General features: G+C 54.2%; 8 protein-coding genes across 8 annotated transcripts; 5 read left to right on the top strand and 3 right to left on the bottom strand.

Moving 5' to 3' along the window:
- Positions 1-144: 144 nt before the first annotated feature.
- D7B24_006594 (uncharacterized protein) lies at positions 145-629 on the top strand (the record flags this gene model as incomplete). Its single annotated transcript, XM_028640720.1, has 2 exons — positions 145-261; positions 324-629. The coding sequence occupies 2 exons, from the start codon at positions 145-147 to the stop codon at positions 627-629; spliced, it is 423 nt and encodes a 140-aa protein (XP_028495106.1).
- A 408-nt stretch (positions 630-1,037) lies between these two features.
- Positions 1,038-2,036, bottom strand: D7B24_006595 (uncharacterized protein; the record flags this gene model as incomplete). Its single annotated transcript, XM_028640721.1, has 1 exon — positions 1,038-2,036. The coding sequence occupies one exon, from the start codon at positions 2,034-2,036 to the stop codon at positions 1,038-1,040; it is 999 nt and encodes a 332-aa protein (XP_028495107.1).
- A 793-nt stretch (positions 2,037-2,829) lies between these two features.
- D7B24_006596 (uncharacterized protein) lies at positions 2,830-4,564 on the top strand (the record flags this gene model as incomplete). The annotated part of the gene is made up of 4 exons (XM_028640722.1): positions 2,830-3,099; positions 3,161-3,457; positions 3,510-3,882; positions 3,933-4,564. The coding sequence occupies 4 exons, from the start codon at positions 2,830-2,832 to the stop codon at positions 4,562-4,564; spliced, it is 1,572 nt and encodes a 523-aa protein (XP_028495108.1).
- An 886-nt stretch (positions 4,565-5,450) lies between these two features.
- D7B24_006597 (uncharacterized protein) lies at positions 5,451-6,617 on the bottom strand (the record flags this gene model as incomplete). Its single annotated transcript, XM_028640723.1, has 1 exon — positions 5,451-6,617. The coding sequence occupies one exon, from the start codon at positions 6,615-6,617 to the stop codon at positions 5,451-5,453; it is 1,167 nt and encodes a 388-aa protein (XP_028495109.1).
- A 3,501-nt stretch (positions 6,618-10,118) lies between these two features.
- On the top strand, positions 10,119-11,402 carry DRP1 (UAA transporter; the record flags this gene model as incomplete). The annotated part of the gene is made up of 3 exons (XM_028640724.1): positions 10,119-10,379; positions 10,518-10,916; positions 10,983-11,402. 3 exons carry the CDS (start codon positions 10,119-10,121, stop codon positions 11,400-11,402), a joined length of 1,080 nt encoding a protein of 359 aa, XP_028495110.1.
- A 1,503-nt stretch (positions 11,403-12,905) lies between these two features.
- Positions 12,906-15,323, top strand: D7B24_006599 (uncharacterized protein; the record flags this gene model as incomplete). Its single annotated transcript, XM_028640725.1, has 1 exon — positions 12,906-15,323. One exon carries the CDS (start codon positions 12,906-12,908, stop codon positions 15,321-15,323), a length of 2,418 nt encoding a protein of 805 aa, XP_028495111.1.
- Positions 15,324-19,890: 4,567 nt separating this feature from the next.
- Positions 19,891-21,362, bottom strand: D7B24_006600 (uncharacterized protein; the record flags this gene model as incomplete). The annotated part of the gene is made up of 4 exons (XM_028640726.1): positions 19,891-20,160; positions 20,211-20,288; positions 20,536-20,673; positions 20,724-21,362. 4 exons carry the CDS (start codon positions 21,360-21,362, stop codon positions 19,891-19,893), a joined length of 1,125 nt encoding a protein of 374 aa, XP_028495112.1.
- A 4,572-nt stretch (positions 21,363-25,934) lies between these two features.
- On the top strand, positions 25,935-26,782 carry D7B24_006601 (uncharacterized protein; the record flags this gene model as incomplete). Its single annotated transcript, XM_028640727.1, has 2 exons — positions 25,935-26,422; positions 26,470-26,782. 2 exons carry the CDS (start codon positions 25,935-25,937, stop codon positions 26,780-26,782), a joined length of 801 nt encoding a protein of 266 aa, XP_028495113.1.
- Positions 26,783-27,668: the final 886 nt, after the last annotated feature.

The raw sequence follows: 27,668 nt of genomic DNA on the forward strand, positions 1-27,668 counted from the left end.
TCCGGCACCAGCGCCACACACATCCAGCAGCTGTAGGTCACGAGTCGGGAAGACAAGGCAGCGCGACTCCTCCCATCTTAGTCCTGTCCTCGACTTCGATAACAGCCACAAGGCACGTCCAACGACCACGTATCCTTCGCCGCCATGACCTCACAACCACTGCCATCTCTGGCTGAGGCCAAAATCACAAAGCTGCCAGCATCTGCTTTCTACATCCCAAACTTCATATCCGAGGAAGAAGAGGCCAGCATCCTGCAAAAGGTACTGGTGGCGACGACATGACTTGCACAGCCGCCCCAGAACAAGGTGCTGACTGCCGAAAGATCGCAGAAGCACCGAAACCGCGGTGGAAGCAGCTTACCCACCGTCGTCTGCAAACCTGGCCGTCCGATCTTGTACACGACAAGCTCATTGATGCCCCTCTGCCTCGTTGGCTCGAGACGCCCATCATCACTCGACTATGTGACCTACATCGCTCCACCGATGATCTTTCCGACAGCTTGTTTTCGGACAGCCCCCACAAACGACCGAACCACGTTCTGATCAACGAATACCCCCCTGGAGTCGGTATCATGCCGCACAAGGCAAGTCTAGGGTATGTTGTTGCAAACATGCAGGAGTACTCATGAGACCAAATACAGGACGGATCTGCCTACCACCCGGTTGTGTGCACAGTCAGTCTGGGTGCAAGCTTGTGCCTGAATCTCCATCAGAGCAAAGAGGACGGTGCCTTGGACCCAAAGCCTATTTGGCGAATCTTGCAGGAGCCGCGGAGCCTTTTGATTACGACTGATGCGCTTTACACCGATTATTTACATGGCATCGCGGATCTGGAGGAGGACGTAGAACTCTCGGTCGAAACAGTCGCAAACTGGGCCCTGCTGGGATCCCCGGAAAGCTTCAGCGAGGGCCACAACGTACGCGCAACTCGCACGAGCCTCACATACCGAGACGTAATGAAAGTCTCCAAGCTGGGGTCTAAGTTTGGGTTTCTGGGAGGGCGTTGAGACCAAAGAATCTCTTTGCTCAAGTGAGTATCAAAAGACAAAGGGGATCATCTTCCACTTGGGCTCCACTTTTGCCTCGCCAAACTTTTCGGAGTACCATTTCTTCGTACCGTGGGCTGTGCTGCCGAGGTTGACAATGACGAACCAGAGGCCACAGATGAGCGTACGATTAAACCACCGTCCAGCTGGGGCTGCGGCCATGGCGAGTCCGCTGTATAGGAGGCACTCGCAGGTGTAATGAGCGCACACGATGTGCCTGAATAGTCCCTCTTCAGGCAAGGTATACTTCTTCAGACTGGCCAGATACTGGTGGCATTTGTGCTGCTGCAACCAGCCTGTGGTAAAGATGGCAATACCCACGAGCTGGGAGGTTGAGAAGCCACTTGACACTGCAGTGTCTGCCTCGGAATGCAAGAGTGAACCTGCAGCATGGTTAGTAGCCAGCCGGGGTGCCATGCGGTGGAACATACGTGATCCTTCGATCCAGATCGCAACGCTCATATCAAGATAATAAATCAAGCCCAAAGCCCAGTGACCCAGCCACATTTTTGAACGGGACGGCTTCATGACATAGAAGCACTCGAACAGTCTGCGTCCACCTTGCAGAGCCATCAGAATCCACACTAGCCAGACCTGTTCCTTCCCCATGGAAGGGCCCTCCACAGCTGCCTGCTTCGTGATTATTGCCAATAACAAGGACCTGCCAGCGAAGTACTGGTATGCCCAAAAGGCAGATGCCGCCACGGACGCGACGTAAAAGTGAGTGAACCACGAGTGCGGCACCTGCACCGCCGTGACAAGTCGGACACTCGTGTAGAGCCAGCCCGCTTGGTCTCCGGGGGCGCCGTACTTTGCTTGTGTTGCGCGAGGGCCGTAGTCAAGGAGCAGGGATTGAGAGGCCTTGGGAATCAGTTGGACAGATAGCGCGGTGATTGTTGCGATGGCGAAGAAAGCCTGACACCATTTCGATGGGGCTGTATCCGTCATGGCACAAGCAATGATCTCTAGCAGGGGCGCCGGCAGTGCCATGTTGGGTTCTAAATTCAGGTGTTTGGTGTGTGATGGGCTGGAAAGTCGCTGGAGATGCCCAGGATTGAGGTGGAGATTGAAATTGGAGCTTAAAATCACACGTGTTGAATACAGTGTGTCATTTTATGTACACTGTATTAGCACACCACAGCCCCGCCCCGTCTACAGTGCCCGAAGGCCGTTGCAATGAAGCAATCGCTACTACAAATATCTGGGTCTCCGCCATATCGACGGCGAAGTCTGCAACATCTTACAACTCCGCGGTATTCTTGTCGTGACCCGTAGAACAACTCTTACGCCAGGCGACTGTACTGCGACTTGGAAACTAGAAGGCTATATCAAGCATGGTACTTAGATAGCGGCCACCAGAAAGAAGATGTAGATACAAGCGAGACTGTGGTCATGGGGGCCACACTCTGCATTGGGACTACTCGACCGGGTTTTCGAACATGCGCCTTGAGGCGATCCAACTGACCTGCCTGCCTGCCTGCCTGCCTGCCTGCCTGCCTACCTGCCTGCCTGCCTGCCTGCCTACCTGCCTGCCTACCTAGGTACCTGGGTGAGGTACCTTAAGGTGCCTAGGTGGGAACTGAAGAACGGGGACAGGGCAAGAGCCGCTTTGAGTTGGTCAATCCTTCCGATCTAAACACTCAAATCACTGGACCACCAGCCACAGGAAGTAACGAAAGTCTTTTTCTTAAGAACTATATCACTTCACATCTCATTTGAGTTCACGAACGCATCCATATGTCGATCCCTATGACTTTTATATCCTTAAGACGCGTATCATGCAATGGCCAGCGTAAGATTCCCTCCCAAGAGACTCATCGTCTGCTGTGACGGAACATGGTTCAACAGCGATGACGGATACAACAAGCCGGATTTCGGCAAGAAGAGCGGGGCTTTGCAGGTCCCTTCCAACGTCACTCGCATTTCGAGATGCTTTAAGCGCACGTGCGACGATGGTCGCGTCCAGATTGTCAACTACCAGTCTGGTATCGGTACAGGAAGCAACACAGCGGACACTTTGATCGGTGGAGCCTTTGGTTCAGGCATCTCTATGGTAGAGAAGGGCCCATCTACGAATGCATGTTTGGCCTACGCTCATCTAACCTGCCGAGCAGCGAGTCAAGGAAGCCTATAGTTTCCTGGCTGCCAACTATTCTGACGGCGACGAGGTCATTCTTATCGGATTCTCACGCGGCGCTTTCACGGCTCGCTCGGTAGCGGGAATGATCTCGAAGCTAGGCCTTCTGACGCGCAAGGGTGTCGAGATGTTCTACCCCATATTCAAGGATATGCAGAACTGGAAAAGCCCTCAAGGTGGAAAGAAGTACAGAGATAAGTTCCCAGACAAGCCTTTCAGCAACAAACCGCATGGAGATGGCGCTGCCGAAATCTACCGAGCCAGACTAGAGGCTGTACTCTTGAGCCAACTCTACCATAAAGACTTTACTTGCTGACACTCAGCAGCTTGGCCTTACACGAGTCCGGCAGAACAGGGGCACCGGAGATTTAATCAAGGTCAAGGCCATAGCCTACTGGGACACGGTCGGTAGCCTTGGGGTCCCGCGAATTGCCCTCCTGAACAAGCTTCACAAACTTGGCATATCGTTCCGGGACGAAATGTACCACTTCTGGGACACGAATCTATCAGTCCACATTGAGCATGCGTTTCAGGCTCTTGCCCTCGACGAGACACGGTCTTGCTTCCAGCCTGCCGTCTGGGAACGTCTAGAGTGCAATCGTGGTTCGACTGATTTGCGACAAGTTTGGTTCGCCGGTAGTCACAACAATATCGGCGGTGGAGAGCTTGATCAAGCGATGGCTGATATAACACTTGCTTGTCGGTACTGATAAATAACGTATAGCTGAGGAGCTGCTGACAGATCCCAGGGATGATGGACCAACTTGCGTCTGTCAACATTGAGTTCGACGAAAAGTGCCTCGAGCGTGTGGTCGTTAAGTCCATGGCGTATTATACAACTGACCCTGCGACAACCAAGCGTCCCTGGGCGAGAATCCCGATTTATCATGACGGCAGTCAAGTCCGACCATGGGCCCTCGGGACAATTTACCGTGCTCATGGCCTCGTATGGCGCCTCATTGGCCGAAGCTATCGTTCTCCTGGCCTCAATCACGCCACAAACCCTCGAACAGGACGACCGACCACAGCATGGCTCGAGGACACAAACGAGCGTGTGCACGCATCGGTCAGGGTGCGTTTAGCATGTGGTGGCACGGATGTTGATAGCAAGACCATCTGGGCCTGCCCTGCATTCGCTGGCAGGTGGAAATTGGCCAGGCGGAGCGACATTCGTTTGACGGAGGGGGCCCCGGAGTCGGAGTCGGAGTCGCAGTCGCGATCGCCCTGGGTATGGACTTATGTCGGTAATGAACAACCGCCCGAGACGGTCCTGTCAGAGGAGCCGATGGGGATATTCGAAGAACAGTTGCTGGAGTTGATGGCAGGGAGGAGTGTGTGGGAGTACGCCGAAAATGCTTCTTCTGTCGACGAGAAGCATTGAACGACCTCACTTCCCTCTGAGCACCTTGCCCTGACCATGCCTGTGATTCCGACTTTACCTAAAATACAATGTGTGGTCTGACAAGACTGCTTCGATAGCTCGTTAGATTGACACGCACATGATGACGGTAATTGAATAGACTTCATCAGCCGCAATCACCCCTATTCCGAAGCACCATCCCCGAAGCGTGAGAGTACAGCTCCATCAGCCCCCTGGCCCTTGGAGCTGACCTCTACCACCGGAGACTTTCAACACTCTGGGGCGGGAAAGAGAACCATAGCCCGGACTCGTGTATGCCGCCCATCAGGCCTAGGCTAAGAACGCGCACACTAAGTGCCTCGTGATGTCTGTTTGTTTGTTTCTTTTTTTACTACTCCAGCCCTACGAAGGAGGCTTATCCGTGCTCACTCGGCCGACACCCTCCAGCATGTCGAGCGGAATACGGGGTATATCGTCATCCGAGCTATCTGACTGCTAACTTGAGCCCATTCATGTACCAATAGACCCAGGATCCGAGGAATATTGCAGTGCAGGACTCAGGAAGGCCCGTTTTCGCGCAAGGGGAAAATGGGGAGGCGATTGGAAGTATCCCTGGCTGCAGAGTGGACAGGTCAGCAGGGGCAATTCTCAAGGGCGACAAATTGCGGGCTGAACCACGAGGGTTTGCGGCGTGGTGTGAGCGACGCAGCACTAGTGGAGACATCGTGGATTTGACGAGAACAGCAACTTCCGCTTTCGGAACAGCGGCCGCATTAGAGGGACCTGTCAATGTTGAACATGGTCCATGTGCAAATTCTGACAGTTGTCCTCTCAAAAGCGACGTGAAAAGGGCTATGATGCACATCATAATTCATGTTGATTCACAATCGTGCCATGTCGAAAGAGATCATCCAAATATATCCTCCTCAAACGGTCTGCATAGCGTCTCAAATGAGAGCCACTCCACTTCTCCCGAGTCAGCGCTGCCATCCGACCACGCGCCCGTATCGTCGAGACGAATATCCTCCGGATACGGCAGCGCTGGGTACCACATCCTACCATCGACAGGCCGCGGCGTGTATGCCTCGCCAGCTCTGCAAGAAGCTATGGCTGATGTCATAAGACTTCTGATGTATGGGAAGAACCACATGCGCGGCCAAAATGCCTCCAGCGCATCCTTGGCCCCTGTGCAGTGATAAATTGGCAATGTCGTCTTCGTGATGATGTTAGAACCAAATTGCGACTCGAGAATGAGCTCATCTGACGTCTTTCCCATGAGGGTAGAACGTTTTGCAGAGGCAAATATGCGGTGAATTGCACGCATGGCGTCTCCGGCAAGGTGAAGGTCCCATGGTCTGAATGTGGCCTCGGCCCGAACATTCTGGTCCACGGTAAAGGCGTGACCAGGTCTATCAAACGTGCGCCAGTCAACGTATTCAGTGTAGCCGGCCCATGTCTGGAAGAGATTGCTCCAGTAGTCGATAGCGATGTGATGATTGGACTCGGGCCCGGGCTTGGGCCAAAAGGCATCGTCAACATGACTCGGATGCTTCGCTCCTGAGTCCTTTTCCAGCTGTGCGTTGATGCGGCCAAGCTCCTGAAGCCCCCAGACTTCGGTCATGTAGAACTGATCGCTCTCGCGAAACTCATAATCTGGCCTGTAAGTAGCATTGATGTGCGCAAGAGTGGCTTGAAAGAGGCTGCGAACCTCCTTCACCGGGCCCATGATCGTACCGCTGTTCAGCCAGCGTGGACGGAGGAAGGCCATGTCGCCCGACTCAGTCAGGGGCCCGAACATCCGGTCATCCATGCCTGGAACCGGCGGGATGGCCCAGCACCCTGGCCGCCTCTGGTCTGTAGGCCAACATACCTTATCGGCGCCGAAAACAACGTGTCGCCCTAAAGGCCCGGCAACCTCCTCGGCTAGGGCAGGCCCGAGCTGCTGAATGATGCGCTCGTCTTCGGCTGCTACTACTTTGAAGTAGCGCTGTATCAATACTTCGGGTCCGAGCTGCAGTTGGACGTCATAACCATCGATCATGAGGAATAAGTCATCATCAGTGTCTGGGGCCATGTTGTCAAGATGTTCTGACACGACGCGCACTTTTGCCAGGTGCGTCTTGCCGATGTCTTTCTTGTTTGTTGCATTCCATCCTGCAAGAATCGGAGGTCCATATCTGTTTACTGCCGAGGACACGATAGCTCGACACAGCTGTTTGTTGGCAGCGCTAGCCGCGACGTGAAAGTGAAGACGACCTGTCCGTTGCAGAGCTCCGATTTGTGGTGGGCGCGACGTGACGCTCGTAGGTCGTTCGAGGAACGGGGTCTCATTCTATGAACATTGACCGGTCAATTTCAAGATCCCATTTGTTTTCATTACGGGAGAAAAGCAGTGAAGACCCTATCACCAAAGAGTGCTTCGTGGAATGTAGGATGGAGAGTAACATTTGATCGAGTCGGCAAGCTGTACCCGAGACCCAAATCGTCATTCCTGAAGGACCTCCGCCACCACGGGGAGGTAGTAGCGACTAGCGTGTGACTTTTCTTTTGTGCACGACAGGGAGGAGTATGCAAACGTATGATAGATTTCTTACCAAGTTGAAACTGCCCGACAAGACGGTCAAGATCACCATCAACGAGGAGACTGAAACAAGCGCAAGGGTGAGAAATACCCGCCCTTTGAACTGGCAGAACGCGGTCGAAATGTGCTTTCCCACACCAGCAGCAGAATCCATGGCACGATGTTCTGAACGCGCTACTGTTGATGATTCAACGTTGGCGAGTGTAAGGAACCTGGCGCAAAAGTGTCATTGGCTTGAACAATAAGTAGATCGCAATATCAGATTGAGGTGTTTCCACTGCGCCTTACGCACGCATGGAAGTCTGCAGCCAATACTGCCGTCGTCACCGATGACTTCCTCTGGTCTAGGTACTTATTCTGAGGTGCGGCATCGTCTGCAAGGACCGAGCGTGTGAATGAACGGGAGCTGCCGTTGCTCGACAGGCACTTGAGCGACGATCGAGGGAAAGACATAAAACAAAACACAAGACTGGAACCCCAGCGCAAAGGTTGCCGAGCTTACGCGTGCAGGGCGATCCACGACTGATGGTCTCTTGGCCAGCTGCCGGGCCGGAGAGAACCAAGTCCCATATTCTGGGCCAAGAAAACGTGCGCATCGCTGATAAGCCTCCATGTCATCTACATTGGTATACGTGTGCACAAAGAGCACCCCATCGTGAGGCCGGGTTGCTACTCATGTCCATGTCGACATGCCAAATGGGTGTCGATGAGCAGGCCAAGTCTTAATAGAGATCATGTCGGGGCCCACGAATGCCCTGACAGTAGGGCCACTCCAGGCAAACCTTTGACCTGCAACGAGAGTTCGAGCTACGACGCTGAGCGATAGTGGGCTGTCCACACCGAGTCGTAGCGTGCTGATCAGATGTCTGCCGAGACAAGAGGCTGCTTGCCAACATAAAAAACCTTGGACTGTCTGTAGAAGCACGTTGGTCCAGCGTGATCGGCCATGGGCCTGGCATCTAGGAACACGGGTCGTATCAGGAAAAAGAACGCGAGACGGGGCGTGCGTGGTCCAGGCTTTGATGAAGTGTTCTTTTGGGTCTCAGCCTAGATGTTGTCCTGCAGTCTTGCTGTTGTTGGTGCGTGCTGACGGTGACCCAGACTTCTTGTTGTGCCATATTCCCTCACGGGTCTCGCAACGTGGGAATGGACAAACGCTGCGATGCCTGAAATAGAGTGTACAGTCTCAACGAGTGTTGTGGACGGAACGCAGCATGTGCGAATGAAGACACGGCGCCATCGATGCACAGGGCGATAGCGGCCCTGGAGATAAGGACCTTACTCAGGGATGGTAAGACCGGGACGAGGGATTGGCCATAAGGGTAAAGCGGCAAAGTCAGATGGTAATAAGATATGCCGTATGCGTAGCACTCGAGCGGCTCCCCGATCCCGTCCCTCTACAAGGCCGGCTCGGTGGTCGAAGAACCAGTCGCGTGCCTCGCAGCCGCCGATGATGGTTTTGTAACTGCCTGGGCTGTCCTTGCTGCCAGGGTGTGGATAAGCTTAACTTCGCCAGAGTTTGCTTCCAGTGTCATCCCTCCTCCCTGCCTACCTACCTAAGTGTATGTACCCAGGCGTTCACCAGTCGGTTGTCGGGCGGTCGGTGATCGGGCCATGCACGCTGGCCCATGAAGCATCTCGAGAACCATCTGTTTTCCGCCAGTCATGATTATTGTGCCAGATGACCGATCAACTTGTAAAGTTGCAGCACGTTGCTGACAGGTTTGACATGCTGATTTCGGAAGAACGAGGGTTCCATCCCTGTTTGAGCGGCTCCTTCAGAAAATTGGCGTCCGTCTCGAGATTACGCGGCTGCCAAGGGATCCAACGACGCTTTTCACTATTGGCTGTGCGTCTTCCTTCATTCCACCTACCTCCGGGCCCTCGCATGTACATAATACTGTGTGTGCACGGTGTCGCTCACCGTGTCATCCTGCCGTCTGCCCGCGGATGCATCGCCAGCCTCCACCTGGAAAGGGTAGTGCCCAACCAAAAGCGGCAAACCGTGCGCCCTGGTGCGGCTGACTAACCTGCGGATTGATTGCCTCGAAGTTTAGCGGCACAGCCCCCGCCGGCCCCCTAAACAGCCCCCAAGCCTGCCGCATTCCGGAACCTCATTCCCCCAGAGCCCGCTAATTCCAGCCAAAGAAGCCAGCGGACCGCGCCAATGCCAGGCACGCCCCATCCCCCCCCGACACGACACAGTGTGCAGCTGGACTGCAAATCAACAGCCGAAACACCCAGTCACGCTTGCCAAGACTTCAAGCGAGCAAGGTCGACGAAGCCATTCCTTGGCTCGACTCCTTTTCCCTGGGTCTTGCCTGCTTTCCCGGTCTTGGCCCCCCTTGCTCTTGCTTGCCTGTCTATACTGCCAATCTGCCTTCCCTTCTGCTTCTCGCCTCTGTCATTCGCTCGCTCTTCACCCACAATCCGATCCATCCTGCCAATCCACCCGACCACCCCACGTCGCCTGCTTCTCAATTCCCAAGGCCCGTGTCTCCCGACCTCCTTTTCTCACGCTGACCCCGAACTCCGCGTGCTCGTGGCTGGACAAAGTCTTTTTCGTGTAACATTTGGCGCCGCGTTATCCCCCCTCCCCGTCACCATCGTCATTTCGTGCAGCGCATCTGTTGGCTTCGCATCGACACGTCCGGGTCAACGCACGATAGATCCGGCCAAACCTACTCGCCTTGACACAATTTGTTTCTAGTCCCAGCAACGAGAGAGCACGATTGTGTCGACAAAGAACAGAGTGAAACCAGCATCCTGCCTCGCTTCCCTTGTCAACCATCCCTTCGCCCTGCAGTCTTTACCTGGGTTCATTCACTCACCACCTTCGAATTTCTTGCTCGCTTTCGCTCTTCTTCGGCGAGTAATCCCCGAACGTGTCATTCCGACGACCGTCGCCGACAGCCCTCCTTTCCTTGTCACGATCACCATCGACTCACGACCCATCTTTGACACCAGCCAACGACGACCCCAATAAACGACACCATGAATAGCCAAGACGGCATCAAGTTGGAGGCTCGAAGGAGCGAGGAAGGCCATGGCCTTTTGCACGGCGACGAGAAGCTTGACAGCCGCGACAACTTCGACCTCGAGGCTCGTGCTGGCGCTGTCGACAGCCAGACCGAGAAGCTCAAGGAGAAGCCTGTCGAATACTCTACGTTGCCCCAAGTCAAGTTTGCCTGGCTCAGCGCATACTTCTGCTTCAGCTTGGTCCTCACCTTGTACAACAAGCTGGTCCTCGGCGTGGTACGTGACTGTCCCCTCTCCTCGCCTGGGCCTCTGTGTGTCAAGTCCTCTTCACTTGGCTTTCTCCAAGACAGGCCTCCAGCCATTTTGCCTACTCCCTCCTGTCGCAATTGCCATGCTGATTTGCAATGCTACTAGTTTCCCTTCCCATGGCTCCTGACCGGTCTGCACGCCACCTGCGCCAGTCTTGGCTGCTACGGCTTGCTGCAGATGGGCTACTTCTCCATGTCCCGCCTGGGCAGACGGGAAAATCTCATCCTGCTCGCCTTCAGCTTGCTTTTCACCATCAACATTGCCGTGTCCAACCTCTCACTGGCCATGGTCTCCGTGCCCTTCTACCAGGTCCTGCGCACCTCGGTGCCTGTCTTCACCGTTCTCATCTACCGCGTCATCTTCTCCCGAACCTACGAGACCATGACGTACATGACACTCGTGCCCATCATGCTCGGCGCTGCTCTGACCACCATTGGAGAGTACACCTTTACCGATCTCGGCTTCCTCCTCACCTTTGCAGGCGTCATTCTTGCTGCGGTCAAGGTATGTTGCCCCGAGCCTTGATTCTGAGGACGCCATGGTTGCGACGATGTGCTAACCCGGCATTAGACCGTTGCGACGAACCGCATCATGACTGGCCCTCTTGCCCTTCCCGCCATGGAGGTTCTCCTCCGCATGTCTCCATATGCTGCCATGCAGTCTCTGACCTGCGCGTTTGCCGCCGGCGAGTTCGGTGGCCTTGCTGAGATGCGCGCCCAGGGCAACATCGCCACCTGGACGATCATCGCTCTCCTCGGAAACGGCATGCTTGCCTTCGGCCTCAACGTCGCCTCGTTCCAGACCAACAAGGTTGCGGGTGCCCTTACCATTAGCGTCTGCGGTAACCTCAAGCAGTGCCTGACAGTTCTCCTTGGCATCATCGCTTTTGGTGTCGAGGTCCACCTCTTCAACGGCGCCGGTATGGTTCTTACCATGTTTGGCGCTGCGTGGTACAGCAAGGTCGAACTCGACCGCAAGAACAGGCAATAGATGTGGCGGTGATATGTTTTGGTGGATGAGATGTAGACGAACGAGTCACGATTACTCGGCCCTGGGCATACAGCCAAGAGGTCAAAAATACACACACGATGCCCAACAGCGGCATCCGAACCACGCGCCTTTCTTCGAAGCACCACAGCCGACGGTATGGTGCCATATATCAACCGGGACATGAAATGCCAATCGCCGCTACACCAGCAGGCTTAACCCTGGCTTTCTTTCTTCCCAGGTCGTCTTTTCTCTGTAAGACTACAACAGCGGCTGTGCATTTTTTTCTTCTAGAAAGAGAAAACGCAAATACCCCCAGCAATGCAGCGAAACGCAAACGGATAGCTTTTTCTTTTTCCAAAGACGGTGCAACCAGCACAGGGTGGGCAGTGGATCAGGCAGGGCGACGGGCATCAAGGGGAACTGATAGAGTATCCCTTTCTGGCGTCTTTGGATGATTCGGTTTCTAAATCTTGTCAGAGTAGTTCCGATACATAATTGGCCTGACTTTTTCTTTTCTCTGTTCAATTGACGACCTCAGTCCCACTGCACCTGTGTAAAATGAGTCGACGAAGTGGACGAGTTCCTTTTTGAAAGAAGCCATCCCGTATAGAAGGGTCCCAGCAGAATACGCGTCAGGCTTGCGATCTGTACGAGGTGTGGTGCATTAGCTTCGTACCTAGAGGAAGGCTCACAGGAGTTGCATCGACTTTGGGGCATTTTCGAAGGGGAACAACGGGGGAGGGAGTGACAAATGAGAGTATGCTCGTCGCCTTGTCCTCTGGACTCGCGTCGTATAGGCAGAGTGTCATTATCGGCAGCAGACGCGAAACGTAGTCTCAGAATTTCGAATGGAGACGGACGGTGTCGACAAGCACGTTCTGCTTGATCGTGTCGTTCGGAGATGGCCCTGTCTTCGATGTTGGGCTAGGGGAAGCTACGGCGGCTGCCTGGAGCTCTGCCGGAGCTCTGGTACGACTTCCAACAGGGTCTGTCTGTACGTTTGTCTGTGGGTATGGGCGTGAGGTATCCGGTAGGTTGCTGTGTAGGTAGGTGATGGTTGATGGCGCTGGTCGCTAGACGTGGCGCCTCAACGATGCACGATGCTGAGTGCCTACCTCACCTACCTAGGGAGAGGAGGCAACTTAAGCAAGGTACCTAGGTAGGTAGTAGGTACCTCGGTAGAGAAAGCGCGCCTCAACGACAGCGCCCTGGCACGGCCGGGTGAGGAGGTGCCTAGAAACACTTATGCCTCCCGAAGGAGCAGCGTACTCTCTAAGGTGCATCTTCAGGCGCCAATCACGACCAGGGCGTCCCTCATATTGTCGTTTCCTGATGAGCTGAAACTGGTTGCACTGCCCCTCGCAAGGCAACTTTGGCGGCCTCTGCAGCCTTACGCTGCGAAGCATACCTCGACAGCCTGCACAGAGTATAATGACGCCGGACCTCGCCCGTCACCACGGACAAACCTATGGCGCACGATAGCCTCGCGAGCAAATATTGATCATGTCGCCAAGTCAAGACATCGTCCCAGCTGGCAGCAGCTTCGCACAGCAGGGCTCCATGGACTGGGTCGGGCTGTCGAGCCGTTCCGTTCACTTCACCATGGACGTGCTGAGCCGCTTCATGGCCGCGGGTGTCCAGCCTTTCACCATCGTCGTCGGCCAAGAGGTCGCCCGACACCTCCCCCTCGCCGAGTCCGGCCAACGCAACGTCCAAGACGCCCTCAACCAACTCGCAAGCTACCAGTCGATCGGCAGCGTCCTGTGGTTCGGCTTCGGCCTCCGTGGCCTGGCACGCACCCTGGGCGCCACGGCAGAGGGGAGGAGCCTCCTGGCGCTGTGTGCGGCGTTGGGAGAAAGCTTCCACGAAGACTATGCTGCCTCGGTGCTGCATCATCTCGTGCTCGCTTACCAACCACCCTCGGGCTTTGTTCCCTCGCTCCATGAGTGGCAACAGCTCGTCAAGGCCTGCAACGGCATCCTGTCGCAGTCCAAATTTCCCATTCTCGTCGATGCCTTTGTCAGGCTCGTCCCTCGCCGAAGGAGGCTCCAGGAGGCTCTGGAGTCGCGCCGCAGCGGCTTCTTTCTCGAAACCGAGTGCCCGTCGCCCAAAGACATGGCCGGGGCTCTCTTGGCTCTCGGGATGCTCAGGCGCGGCCAGTACGCATTCGTCACCGTTGAAGGAGGACTCGGGTCGGGCTGGCTCGCAGCCATGGCTGAGTGGATGTACGACCTGGGCGTCGGCATATCAGACGCCCAGGGAAACACCATCTACAGGTCACCGGGGCCGGGAGGAGATCTGCGCCCGCACCTGTTGATCCGCCTGAGCAAGCAGACTGTCGATGTTCGGCACGTCGGTGCGTCTCCCGCGCAGGACCTCACGCTGGCCAGCAAGACCTACTACTTGAGGGACAAGCTGGGCATCGCGAAGCTGCTGTGCATTGAAGGGACGCCGTTCAGTGGCGGACGTCTCTCGTGGCACGAGTGCCTCGGTGAAGCCTATGGCCTCGAGTTCGCAGAGCTCATGAGGGCGTCTGATCTTGTCGGCTGCGCCTTTGGCTGCGCGGCTCGCATATTTTCTGGCATCATGGCGTTCGAGCAGCCGGGGATGGACATTTACCACGCCGTCCAGACGCGGAACTATTTCGAAGAATCTGGAGGCCGAGGGTTCATCCGATTCTCTGTCCGGCGGTTTCCTGAGCTGGCGCCCCTGACACGCCGCAGCTACGAGCAACTGGCCCTGTCTTTCCAGGCTGCTCAGGTCATGTATATACAGAGCCTGTTCGACATCAGGAAGCTCTGTGCATGCAACATTTGCTCCGGCAGTGGGTCGCGGCCCAGCCTGGACAGCCTGTGTCTGCTTGCCGTCTTCGAGTCCGTCGTCATTGTGTGCCAGATGCTGTCGGGAATGGAAGTAGCCGACGGCATGGGTCTGAGGAGGGATGGCCTAGAATGGGTGTACCACAACGCCCACAACGCGCTCGTCGACAGTCCGAAGAGGGTCGGGTCGCCGGGACAGGCTCTCCTGCGGCAGACAGAAACGGCACGCATCATCACCTGCTCCACACAAGGCCAGCTCGCCGAGAGCGCCATGATGCTCTTTGGTGGCCGCAAAGCGGGCAGCAGCAGCAACGTGAGCGCCCTGTCTTCTGGAGGCGTGTGCGTCTTCTACTCGATTCTCCGAGACTTCACTTTGGATCGCGAGGCTCTCGGGCGTGTGCACGTGGTTGGGGGCCATATCGACTTGGAGGGCGCGTTGTATGACCGCATTCAGGATGCGACAGGGTCTCCCGTGATATCCCAAGACCATCCCGGCTGGCCGTTCTGGGCGGTTTCCCTCGCCATCACGCAGCGGATCGGGTCCTTGCAAGTCGACTTTGCGCTGGCCGACCAGGCCCGCCTCAGCCACGACACGCCGCTCATCGGGCCCGCCTACCTGGTGGAAACTGCGCTGCGGGCGAGGGGCGCCGTACACTGCTACCGCTCAGCAAGCCGGTGCCACGATCCGTCTTTGGCGACAAGCGTCCGCCCGAGTCGCCCCGGTTTCCTGCTCTTCTCCGACGCCTGGGAAGTCGTCATCACCAAGACCAATGACCCCAAGGATACTACGACCCGGGGCGGCGGCGGCGGCGGCCCTGCAGACCCGCAGGCTCCCCTCCCGCTCTTGAGCGACGACGGCGGCACGCAGACGATGCAGGCTTTCATGCTGGCACCGTCGGTGCGGTCCGATGTCGCCAGGGCCGTCACGCTCGTGACTGCGCGCAGCAAAAACTGCTTGACGGTGCTCTGTGACTACCAGTGCCTCGCGTGCTGCTCTAGCGCTGCCATGTCGAGGGCGAAGGACAGGAACTGGTTCGCCATCCTGCCGTGTGACCATGGGTCTACGGCGGGCTTAGCAGACGCTCCACCAAGGGTTGTCTGAACAGACGTGTGTTGCAGTAGCGTTCAGGAGCGGAGATGTAGTTGACGAATGTAATGATTGCAATGTGCGGCCCATCACTTATTTCCTCGTGGCGGCGTCCGACTTTTGGACGAGCTCTGGAATGAAATAGGAATACATTTAGGGCCTGTCTCTAAAGGGAATCTCTAAAGAGGGAATCTCTAAAGAGGGAATCTCTAAAGAGGGAATCTCTAAAGGGGGAGGAGAATCCTTAACTCCCGTTCTTCGTCCCCGCCGCCGCATCAATAGCGGCAAATAACTTAAAAGGCAAACTCCCACAGCACATAATACTAGTATTGCGACCTAGCAGCTTCCGAAGGGGGAATGCTATGAGAGGGTCAGGATTGCTATGAGGAAGGGCTTAGGTTATAACTCTCAGACGATATAGTATCGTAAGGTATTGTGTGCTTATTATAATTAAGACAATGTAAGTGTTGAACCAATATTAGGGGATTCCCTAGGGTGGTGATCTTGGTAGGGGATCACCGATATGGTGATCAGTGGAATTCACAGCTCTCAGGAGCACGTGAATCGCAGTTTACGTGATCGGTGAATTAGATGGGTATATCTGACTCACGTAGGTAGTGATATTTCAGAGAGATAGTATGGATCACATCACAAGACTTATATCACCTACCCTACCTATTCAGAGCTCTCAGGCACAGCCAAAGCAATGAAACGGGGTTCACATAAGCAGTAAAGCCCTCTTAACACTTTCTTTATATATCACAATGGCCCGCTTTTCAGTCAGCTATGAGCACCTTATCGTCGACGCGCGTCATCGACACTGCAAAGCACGCTGAAAGCACAAGTCAGCAAATAGCACAATAATGAACAAAACGGCACCCTGAGTGATTACTTCAAGGTATATGCTGCTCCCTTGTCGGCGCTGTTTCAGAGCAAGCGGTAGATAAGGTGGCAACCGTTGTCTCGAGTCGCAGCCCCGTACGTCAAACAATCTGAAGGACAGAGAATGTGATGACGCCTTTCAAACTAGATGTATTGCTGCCTCGTGGCAGCGCTGTAGCTATTGATGTATAGGGCGACAATAAGTAGGAATTTTAGTGATATGGCGTGAGTGGGAAGTGCCGCCTCATGAAGTTGTACTGTATCCGCTTGACTTGACCCAGGCACCGCTTTTTAAAACTTGATCATCCGTCGAGGGTTAAGAATCCGCCGAATGGTTTTCTGCACAGCGGTGAATCGCATGAAGTTACAGCTTTCGCTCTCCAGGTGATTAATGGCAGCAGCGAGTGTTACGAAGTCCCTCTTGCAGCGGCGATTCGGACAATGATAAAGATCCTGCTGGTGTACGGGCGAACGGAGATGTTGGTTTAACGAAGTCAGCGACTGGAAGCAGCTCTCGCAGAAGTAGCATTTAAACGCATTTTCATCGGCGTTGAAAGCTAGTTCCGTCGCCTCGAAGTCCATATTGCCTGACCACATCAGGAGCTTCTTAGTGAGGATGCCGTTCAGATCGCGAAGTCGGACCGCATCGTAGAGTTTCGCCCTGTCGAGGGGAGCTTTTGGGCAAGAACCGCCTTCCAAGTGGTAGACAAGTCCTGTTGCGCTTTCGTGGATCTTGTCACAAAACGGGCATGGTAGATTCGATGTACTGTGGATCTTGCTATTGCGATGCTATGTTCGTTAGTGTCAGGACCTGTGGGAGGCATGAAACCGACAGGGGATCGCCTGTTGTTTGATCGTAGGAACCAAGAAGAGAGGACCGAGCGCAGCGAGGGGATAGATATAAGAAAGATCAACGGACTGAGAGTTAGAGGAGGACATCGATTATTCTATCGTTCTAGAGACCCCCAGGAGACCACCAGTTGGTCCCTTCACTCGTTGTAAAAGACTCCTTGACACTCACCGCCTCTGCGTCGAACCAAGCGTCGAATCCCGCAAAACTCACGATTACCCAGTATGCCGATCGACTCGATACCGACGCGACCGAAAGTGATTCGGAGCTTCCGGTGCATATAACCGCGTCGTTTAAGTTGGGGTTTTCTGCCGTCCGTGCAGAGGAAGTGCCCTCGTGCTCCAGCCGCCTTGAGGTATCGCCTTGAGATGGCTTTGGTACGAACCTGGTCGTGTTTGCAATATTGTCGGCGCTACCTTTTGTCTACGAGGGTTTTAACTGGATATCTCACAGTGTATATGGGACTGTTGGTGTGGTAAATGGACAAAGGGCGAGAACATAAGGTTCGCCTGACTTTCATGGGACACGACTAGCATGTTGAAAAATAACAACGGAGCCATGACGGCCATGTTGGTCCACCTTTTCACGTCGCCTCCAAATGAATACCTGATCCTTCGTCGTGAGCCTGGACGATAGAACCCAAATCACAATATACGACACCTTTCAATAAAAGGGACAGGTGGTGGCTTTACCTCCGATTGCTCAAGAGTTTCGGGCTGAGCGAGAATGTCGAGATGGTGATGGAGTCGGCCAACCACGGGGGCCTTGTTGGAGGTCTTGCTTTGACAATGACGGCTGACTGCAGTCTAGGTCTCCCTAACAATCATGAGGTTGTCCTCAATAGCCCTGCGATATGGACTCAAGGAGTCAAGGCACTCCACCCTGGTATCCTCGAATTCAGGGACCGTTTCGTACAAGAGAGACATCATGCTGTACGCCAGGTAGATGAATGCTAGCATGTGTTCCAGAGATGCCGGCAGTCGATGTCGGAGCAGCTTGAGGAACAAATGTATCCGGTGACGCCATATTTTGGCAGGCATAGCGTAGCGCTCAGCCAAGTCCCTCGGGGCTTTTCGGCCGAGGGGTGTTAGCTAGCGAGGAGGAAGTCGTGATGGTCTTTTAGCAAGGTGTATTGTATGCCGAATAGGGCCTGTCATTGCTCGTCATTGAGGTTAGTAGCGCCTGCCTCTGTGCCCAGGAAGTCACAGGCTTCGATACACTTGCTCTCCACCTTGACCAAGTTTGATGGGTTCTTTGTGATTATTTGCCTTCTTCGTGTCAACGGTCCCCGCGTCATGCTTCTGCTGAGAGACCTCGTTCTAAGAGTAACCATATCGAGTGGCTTCAGATGATGTCTGAATGGGGTGCACATGAGCCTTGAAGTCTTGGTCAAGGTTTGTCTTTTGCGTCTTGTGCCGATTACTTCATTAGAAAGGTTGTCCAGTGGTCCGCTCTTTTTAAGGTTTTCTGTCACCTCGACTCTACTGACTCTCTTTTCGGTATGAACAGGGTCGGAATGAAGATGGATAAAGTGCTTGAAGTACGAGAACAAGTGGTCTTCGAATTGATACCCACAAACATGACATTTTGAGAACTGGGACTGTGGGAAAGGAGAGTTTCGGGGCCGATAAGCCCAGACCACCATTTTGATCTGCATTGGGACTACACCGCAATGCAGCTGTGGGGGGCAAGCGTAGAATGCGTGCGATACCTGTTCAGAATTTATATACGTCTGAGAGCCTGTGAATTGATATGCAAGGGTGGCGGTCCATGTTTTAAGGCAAAGGAGAAAACCAGTTGCGTGTGACGTAGTGTCGGTTTCTGTGGCATTGGCAGTCGCAGGAGTTCAAGTAGAAGAAACCAAAGATCGTCTTTTGGGTCACCAAGTAAATTATAGGCTCCCGCGCCCATTAATTAAGGGGGCCTGCTTAGAGGGGCTTGCAACTTGACGCCCGTTACTCCACCGTAAACTCCGGCGTGGTTGCCTTGAACCAGCCGCTGTGCAAGGGGGAAAGGTCCCAAATGGTTTGCAAGGTGGTCTGCCGAAGGGTCGATTGGGGGTCTCAGCACTCCCCTTCAACCCATTCCGCCTCCTGTCTTTGTTTCCAGGTCAGATCTCTGCCCGCGCCAGACCTCCGTGCTTCCTTCGCCTTGAATGTGCGGATGTCGAAGCCTGTAATGGGCCGCTCGCCCGAGATGGCAGTCGGAGTCTGCGTTCACAACTCCCTGGCATCTTCTAGCGGATGCCCTCTTCGGACAGCCAGAGACCGCGTCTTTGCACTTCCCGAGTGAGCAGCTTGAAAGACTCCGACAAGTATCGCACGCTACCTAGGTCTTGACGCTTTGCTTGAGGTTAGCGGCCATGGAGAATCCGGACTAGTTTTCGTCGGTGCAGCCTTGGTCATTTCTCTCCTCGGCAGTGCCCGAGTAACATTGCTAACTCGTTCCAGACCAAGATTTGGGACGTCATCACCGGTTTTCGTGTCGAGCCATTCTGTTTCGCCCATTCCCGAGACCCCGCTACAGCTAGACGTTCCGTCAGTACCTCAACTCGGCCTTCCTGGTCACGACTGGGCTTGTTGCCGCTGCCTCCAAGCCTTAGCAGCCTTACCGTTGCAGGAAGTCTCTGGATGGTTTGCACGAAGGGTACGCGGATCGCTGCAGTTGAGACAGGCACAAAGCGTGAGAGCACCTCTTGCACGAGTGCACTGAACTAGGCGTTCATTCAGTCTTCTCATTAGATTCATTTGTACGCCCTTCTCACCGCGCCGAGGCTCCAAAGCCACCAGAACAAAGAAACCCAACTGTGACAAAGTAATCCTAGTCAATTCATGTTCGTCGCTCAGAAGCCTATTCCAGGTGGGAGAAGGTTGAGTCGAGCATCCTTGATCGGGAGAGGCCCATGCCGGACGAGAAGAGCTTCGTCTTGCGCATACGGACTTTACTAACCCGGCGGTCTCGGCCACGACCCTTGATGCCCTTGTTACTGTTCTTATAGATGTTGGAGAAGTACCAGAGCAGGTCGCTGTCTTCGGGCGACAACGCGTCGACGTCCGTTAGAGAGACGATCCAGTCCACAAGACGACCAATGGTGTCCCCGTGGTACTTGTTCTGGTGGTTCTGTGCAGTTCATCAGAAGAGAACCCCCTAAATTTATCGTGCCGATTTACCTTGAGGTTTCCTCGGGTCGTGAAGAGCTTGTTGCAGTTGTCGAGCTTGCAGGCGAAGGGCTTGGTCTTGTTGTGCGTCTCCGTGTGTGCGGTTAGGTTGCCGCTTTGGGCAAAGCAGGCCCCACACAAGTCGCACTCGAAAGGCCGCTCGCCTGTGTGAAGGCGGGTGTGGGTCTTGAGGTTTCCAGGCTGGGAAAATCGGCGCCCACACCCATGCCACTCGCATTTCTGGTGCGTCTTAGTATGACGCCAGGGGTGATGACGGTTCTTGAACCGTCTGGACACGGCTTATGATTGTTCAATATTGATACGAGGGAGCACTTACGTAAGGTTTGTCGCCAGTATGAGCACGCTTGTGAGTTTCCAAATGCGTGCTCTGCTGGAAGCTCTTGGCGCAGCCATCGAAGGGACAACTGTATTTCTTCGCCTTATCGGTGACCTCCTGGCTAGATTCAGTGGCAGACTAGAAGAATTTTAGTATCTCTCAATCTCGTAGTGGTGTAGAAAACAAACCGGATGGGGCGAAGATAGCCCGGTCTTGACGCTGCAGGTACCAGCCTCTGAAGAGTTGCTATTCGCGATGTGTCTCTTGTCCTTCCTCTTCTGGAGGGCCTTCATCATGACATCAACAGGAGTGGTGAAGACGATATCGTCTGCCATGACAGGCTTATTGTAGGTGATCTCCTTCGTTTTCATAGGGTCTGACGTCTTGGGAGTAATCCCAGCAGCAGAAAGGCTCTGCTGTTGACGCCGGTGTCCTTGGATGGGCTGCTGGGGAATTTGGTGCAGTATGCAGAGACCAGCGTGCTCCTTTTGGGGGCTCATGCGAGAGTAGGTCATTGCCAGGCAGCCCGCTGGCTGGTCGTACTGGCCGTAGGTGTTGTGGGCTTGGACGGGGAAGTGAGACTTGATGTTTGATACGGGTGATATACCGTAGGTGGGTCCCGTCACGTAGTCAGGGGCGATGTGAGGGGCGACGATGGCCCCAGAGGTGACAATGGTCCTCGGGTCATACTGGCTTGTGCTGGTAGCATACTGCGTCCGCTGTCTGACGTACTGAGGGAAGACAGACGGCTCCATCATAAGATATCCAGAGTCATGCTGCGGTTGCTGCTGTTGTTGCAACCAGTGGTCGTCGGGGAGCAACGTCATTGTACAAAGTACTGATGCTGTAGAATATTAGGAAAACAAGACAAGACCACAAAAGCTCTCGACTGATGATTCTCTGAGGTGCTTGTCAAAAGCCAAGGTCAAGATGGCGAACGTGGGCGAGGAGGACCACGCGCCTTATATACTCTGTTGACGAGATAGCACTCATGACGGCTTACACCATCCAGCATGACACTCAGCAACGAGAACTATAGAATACTGACAAGCACATGCCTCCGGGGATTCGGGAGATCAATGCCTAGGGAGGTGGCTCAAAGCCGATCATTGGCTAACGTCCGCAGGGGTAAGCTACCAGGCCGGCAGCCGCAACGCTTCCGCGGCCTTTCGAGGGCAACAAACCACGTCAGTCAAGCGTGTATTCAGATCGGCGCATGGTTTCTTTTCCCTAGTCTGCGTGCCTCCTTTATCAGATGAGTGCACGGGCTCTAGTTTTGCGCCAGGTCTTGTACCCCAGCTGAGGTGTTGGGTTCGGACGTGATGATCGGACCACATTTTGGACGCGTACGCGAGATCAATCAAGAAGCTCAATGATTAGCTGGCTTGACAAGCGATGGAACGAAGGCTTACAGGCGCCGTTGCAAACAAAGGTAGGCTCGCAATACGATGAAGAGAAGGAAGAAGAAGAAAGAGACATCGGGCAGTTCAGTCAATCGGGCGCGATGCAGGCCGCGGGCACCAATGTTGACATGGGCAAGCACGGGAGTCCGTATCCCGACGAGGGATGTTTCCCGACTGCTCAAGGCGAGTTTTTCCAGCTGTTGAGTGGGACGAGGTTCCGGTTAAACGAGTGCTTGCAGCCTCCATCCAATTCGTCAGCAGAAGACCAAGCGGTTTCGCATGTCGTGGGTGCAAATTGCAGAAGTCGTCGTACAAGCATGCACCTACTGATTTCCGTACTGCCCTCAGCAAAAGGAAGGCTGTCCAAGGGGGGGCTGCGCACGCTCTGGGATGGCGGAAGGCCGCCGAGCTGGTGGTGGCGATGGCGCAGCGAATGAGAAGTCATCCAACTGACACAGTGCAGGGCAATCGTAGACTTACCCATCCTTGTACGTCGTCTCTTGACTGTCCGCAGCATAGCCAGCTTCACAGGTCTTGGGGACCATATTTCCTATGGAGTGCCACGTGCCCTCTCGAGCCGATTTAGACCGAAGTCTGACTTAGTCATTGATTCGCCACTGTCGATCAAAAACCTTCGGAAAATGATTCATGCGGAGTATCACGAATCCTTATCATGATGTGGGGCAGCCTTAGATGAACCTCGAACCTTGTTTTTGATGTTACGGCTTGAAAACCTGCCTTGGCACGAACTATCATCGTGTCAGCCTTCGCACCCTTTCTTCCTTCGCAGACCTCCGTCGCCATGACTCTACGTCCTCGCCAACTCCCTATTCCACAAACCTCCGACGTCTGACGAAAGCATCGCTGCCCAACTTATTTAACATAAGTGCCGCATCCCCAATGTGGTCATGTTACCCCTCCTTACTCTGACGCGAGAAGACTCCAGCACTTGTCAACGAGTTGTCCCGAAAGCTCTTCGAATCTCCACCCGCTGAGACGCAGCAGACAAGACGAAGTTTTTACTTTCACCCTGATCAGACGTTTTAAGGCACTGATTCCTTCCACCTGAAGGTCGAAGCCCTCAATAAAGCCACGGTAGTCATGGATGTACGCAGTAAAAAGTTGTCAGATAATCATCCAAATCCTGACAAGCATGGACTACAGAACAAATTCACCTGGATCAAGTCGAATACATATGGCCCAGCCAAAGAGGACACGACTATAGAATGGAAGGGTGGAACTGGTGGTATCTGGATAGGGCCGCCAGGCAATGTCAATCGCCACCCTCAGTCTTGTGAAAAGGATGGAAGAGCTATGATTGAGGAAGGGTACTTTGTAGCCATCAATAACATGTACTGCTCCTTTAGTCCGCCTTTGACTTTGGACTAGGCCCACTGGCTAAATACATTTCCCATCAAAAACCACCCCATATCGGGAAGGAGTGTCATCTGGAGCATACTATCGAGGCCGTTTTTGTGTGGAAATACCTGCACAGCAGCAGCCGCAGCTATATGGGAAGCTTCGACTGCGTGGATGTTATTAACACCGTGGTTGAGGCTAGTGGGGTGTTTCAGACCTGCCGCTTCCGAGAGCCATGTACCAAACTTGCGTCGCAGATTCCGAATCCCGTCTGCCTTTGCCTGTGCGACCTCGTTCCCTACCTTAGTAGATAAGGAGACGAACAACTTGAAGTTCACCTCTCCGTTTCTTGGCAGACTTAGTAAGACATGCGCCGTAGTGTCTACCAGATTACCCTCCTCGGACCTCACACAACTCTCCTCTAATCCATTGAAGATGAAGGCGTTGAGGTAAAATTCAAGCAGGCCCAACTGCCCTCCACTGGCCATGAATTGGTCCAGTTCGTAGTCCCCTTCGCCGCCTCGTCGAAGCCCCTCTGTCCGATGAGTGAGGCATCGACGTTTGGGGCTACGTTCATCGTGAGAATTCTTGTTCCCATCTAGTTCGAGTGTCTGCTCAAGAGGATGCAAGGCTCCGTCCGTCGACTGGTCAACCGCAAAATCAGGCTCGCGTGGCGCGAAGTAGTCGGCTCCCTCTGGATAACATTTAATTAACCAACGGGCACTTGTAGTGGAAATGGTGATGTGGCATCCTCTATCAACGTACCATGGATAACCAAAGCTCGAATTTGCGGGTTGACCAACCTGCAGTAGAGGCCCCACTCCGTGATCCCGTCTTCTTGTCGCCTTTTGAGATTTTTTTCGAGAACCTGATCGCGGTGGCCTTCCAGTTCCTCCTCCAGAGTTTTGTCCGCCTAACATCAGTACAAACCCCACAGAGTCGTGCCATGCGACTTACCAAGCGTCAGAGAAGTGTTGCTCTCTTGGGCAGACTCTTTGATGATCTCAATGCACTTTCGAAGAACGTTCTCGGAGATCAGGATTGGCAAAGAGATCGCGCGGAAGGCCTTGTGAACATCGCAGTGCTGTTTGGCTAGTTTATCGCGAGTCTGTTTCTGCATAGAACAGGCCACGATAAAAATCTTGACATCTTGTGGACGAGGTTCACCTGCCAGCAACGGCCACACGACCGCCTGAAAGTTGCCTCCCCCGAAAACATCTTTCACAGCCACTTTGAACTTTCTGATGTAGTCAGTGAACGTCATTATCGAGGCTACCTTATCTCGCGCAAGCTTGAAGACTCCCTCTAAACTTCGGCCTCCATCATCCCAGGGCTTGTAGAATTCTTTCGCGACATGGCTCTCCATGTCCGGGCCCTTCGTGAGGTGAGGTGGAAGCAGGAAGGCGTCAATGAGACCTAGGAGGCGGAAAAGCAGAGGGGGAAAGCAGAGGGGGAAAGCAGAGGGGGAAAGCAGAGGGGGAAAGTCATAATGACTAAGCTCGTTTCATTGTGTTCCGCTTCAGCTGTGAAAGTCCCACGGCTGCGATTTGACACTAGTGCACTGCAGGAGCACACCTTGGAAACTAATTTGTACGAAAGCCAAGGAAAGCTAAACCGTGTTGGGAAGCGCCAAACCCCTGCAGCCACTCAACCCTGCGACCTGTACCTCTTGACAGGGGCTAAGCCGCCGATGGCATTAATTGGACCTCACCTTAAGCATTCACCCGTCGACTTGATGAGACAGACTATCATAGACACGCAGTCTGCCATCTAGTGCTGCAAGTCTCCTACAACGATATCCTCCGAGACACAGGAGCAGCCCCTACGCCTCCTATTGGAGAAGACACCCAGTCCGGCATTACCTCGTCATCTTTGTCACGAGCTGAGGCCTTGCAAGCTTCGGCTTCCCTTCGCTGCTGGAGTATCAGAGAACTGCCAGGTGACGTTTACCGCTGGATTGATCCGGCAGTCTGCTACAAACGCTCTATCAATGTGATCCACCTTCCCGACGAGGTTATCGACAGGTAGAGAAAGCAATCGTGAGTGGGCGAGGAGCTCGTGCCCTGACCACGACTAATCAATATAGAGGGAAACTCGGAATACTGTCCTGGAAGTGACAGAAGGGTGTCCATTGATTTGATCCAAGAGCTCCGTGATGATGTTACCTACCATATAGAGGTCATCGACAACTTCTTACAGTATATTCCACAAAAGTTGACTTATTAGAAGTGATCGAAGCGAGTGATCTGATGATTTGCAATGGACGTGAAAGCTCCGTACGTTCGTGAGGGGTAACTGGGAGAACTACCGCATTGTTTTTGGTTTTGTACAGTAATCACTTGACATTGCCGTTTAACTCTGCACACCTTCTAGGGTGATGCAGCTCCCCTGCACCGTTCTGCTGCTTCATTCGATGCATCGAGCCACCTCGAGATGCAGCTTGACTGTGCCATTGCCAAGGTCAAACGCGATGGCTCTCGTCGGTGAGCTAAATACAGAACACCCCCCGTCGGAACCTCGCGGACCGCGCCCGACATGGTTGCCTGATGCCTGATGGACTCCCAAGACCCCAAAGCAAACGAAGCTACCCCTCTGCTGGGAGGGCGGGAGAAGCGTAGCCGTCTGAATTCGAGTCAGATGCTGGCACTGCTTGTTTTCCTCTTGACTCTCGTCATCTGCATCCTGGGCCATTTCCTCCCTCTCGTCCTCCGCTTTTACACATCGACCAACGAGGCCTGGGTTGAAAGGATCACGATTGCCACTCCCTACTTCTTGGACTCTCTTTGGGATTATTCCGTGGAGTTGATCTTGGACTACACATCCTTTGAAGCCCTGAGAAAGGATGCAACCCCCACAAGTGTCACCGATATCGAAGAAGCAATCAGCCCAATGCAGAGGACCATCAGGAAATCCGACGCGCCAAATGCCTTCCTCAAGGGCTTCCTGCTGAAAGTGCCGTCAATCATCGCCATGAGCGCGATGAACCTCCGAACGCAGATTTGCTTCCTATACGCGCTGCTCATCAGCGTTCTTGTCGCAGTACTTCTCGCGATGGGCTTCTACTTGATCTTCTCTCCGCAAGCCAAAAGCACCCAGCACGCCAAGGCAGCGAGAGACGACGCAACGTAGGTCCCCATGGCTGTCCGCTTTCCAGTCGACTGACGTGAACAAGAGAAGCTGGAGACCCCGACGTTACCACGAAGCAGGATGCCTTCACCGCCACCCGGGCGTACACAACATTACTGCGCTTCGTATGGGGAGGGCTGCAAGTGCTCTTGCTCTGGCTGTCCCATCCTTATATGGATCACAAGCTTTCTATCACTTTTGGCCGCGAGCTGTATGGATTTCAATCGACGTGCGACAAGATGATGCAAAACTTTCACAGAGCCTGCAAGATCTGGCGAGCCATGCGCAAGAGGGGCTTCTGGTATACGGCTGGCACTGGGGCCAAGAACGCCTGGGCGGCGCAACGGCGCTTATCGTAGGTTTCCACCCGCGGCGGCGTGCGACACGATGCTAACGCAGTATAGGGACGAAGCGCGACTGATATCACCGGCGACGGACGCCCCAGCAGAGATCAAGAGCACCCCAAACAGGCGGAGGGTGTTCTGGACATGCGGGTGCGAGCCAATAAGAGAGTTGTCCCCGCCTTTGTTTTCAAGTTCCTGTCATCAATGCGGCTGTTTAGTTGCATGTTCATGGCCAGGTAAATCGACAGCGAGGTGTCCACGATCCGACTTGAGCTAACGGCCACACGTAAACATAGCCCGATGCTCGACTGCCTCCAACAAAGCGCTTCAAGACTCAGAGCCCCTCGTCCGCAGCCGAGATCCATCACGGGCAGGCAGCATGCCGACGAACAACGATGTCACGTCTTCGACGCTGGCGACACCCGCAGAGCAGCATACATTCGAAACAGGGGAGGCTCATGTATGCCATACGAAGGGTTCGCTTTCAATGGTTGTGAACGGGGAAGTCCCCGCGCCGCGAACTGGCCAAGTGCACGAACAAGCGGAGGGCTCAAGATAAATGTCAATACGCCATTACCCAATCAGTTGGATCACCATGCACAACGCCTCGGCTTGATGTGAGATGGGGAAATGAGATCATGGCGACAGAATGATGATTAATGTGAGGATGACTCGAAGTGATTTGCCCTTATTCCTGCCCATGCAGTATTCCCTCGACCCTCTTTCGCCCTCCACACTCAGCCTCGAGATAGGTCCATATAAATCTTGAGGGCAGGGCTGAAACTGTTCATTCCGTCTCTTCCGTTACCTCTCTATCGCATCATCGAGTTGCTATTGTCTGAAAAGACGTAGCAAGCGTTAGATTGTGGCATCAGCGTTCACAGTCCCCGAGGACTCACCA

This window comes from Verticillium nonalfalfae (genome assembly GCF_003724135.2).
Source record: "Verticillium nonalfalfae strain VnAa140/NRRL 66861 chromosome Unknown scaffold_48, whole genome shotgun sequence".
Taxonomy (NCBI): Eukaryota; Fungi; Ascomycota; class Sordariomycetes; order Glomerellales; family Plectosphaerellaceae; genus Verticillium; species Verticillium nonalfalfae.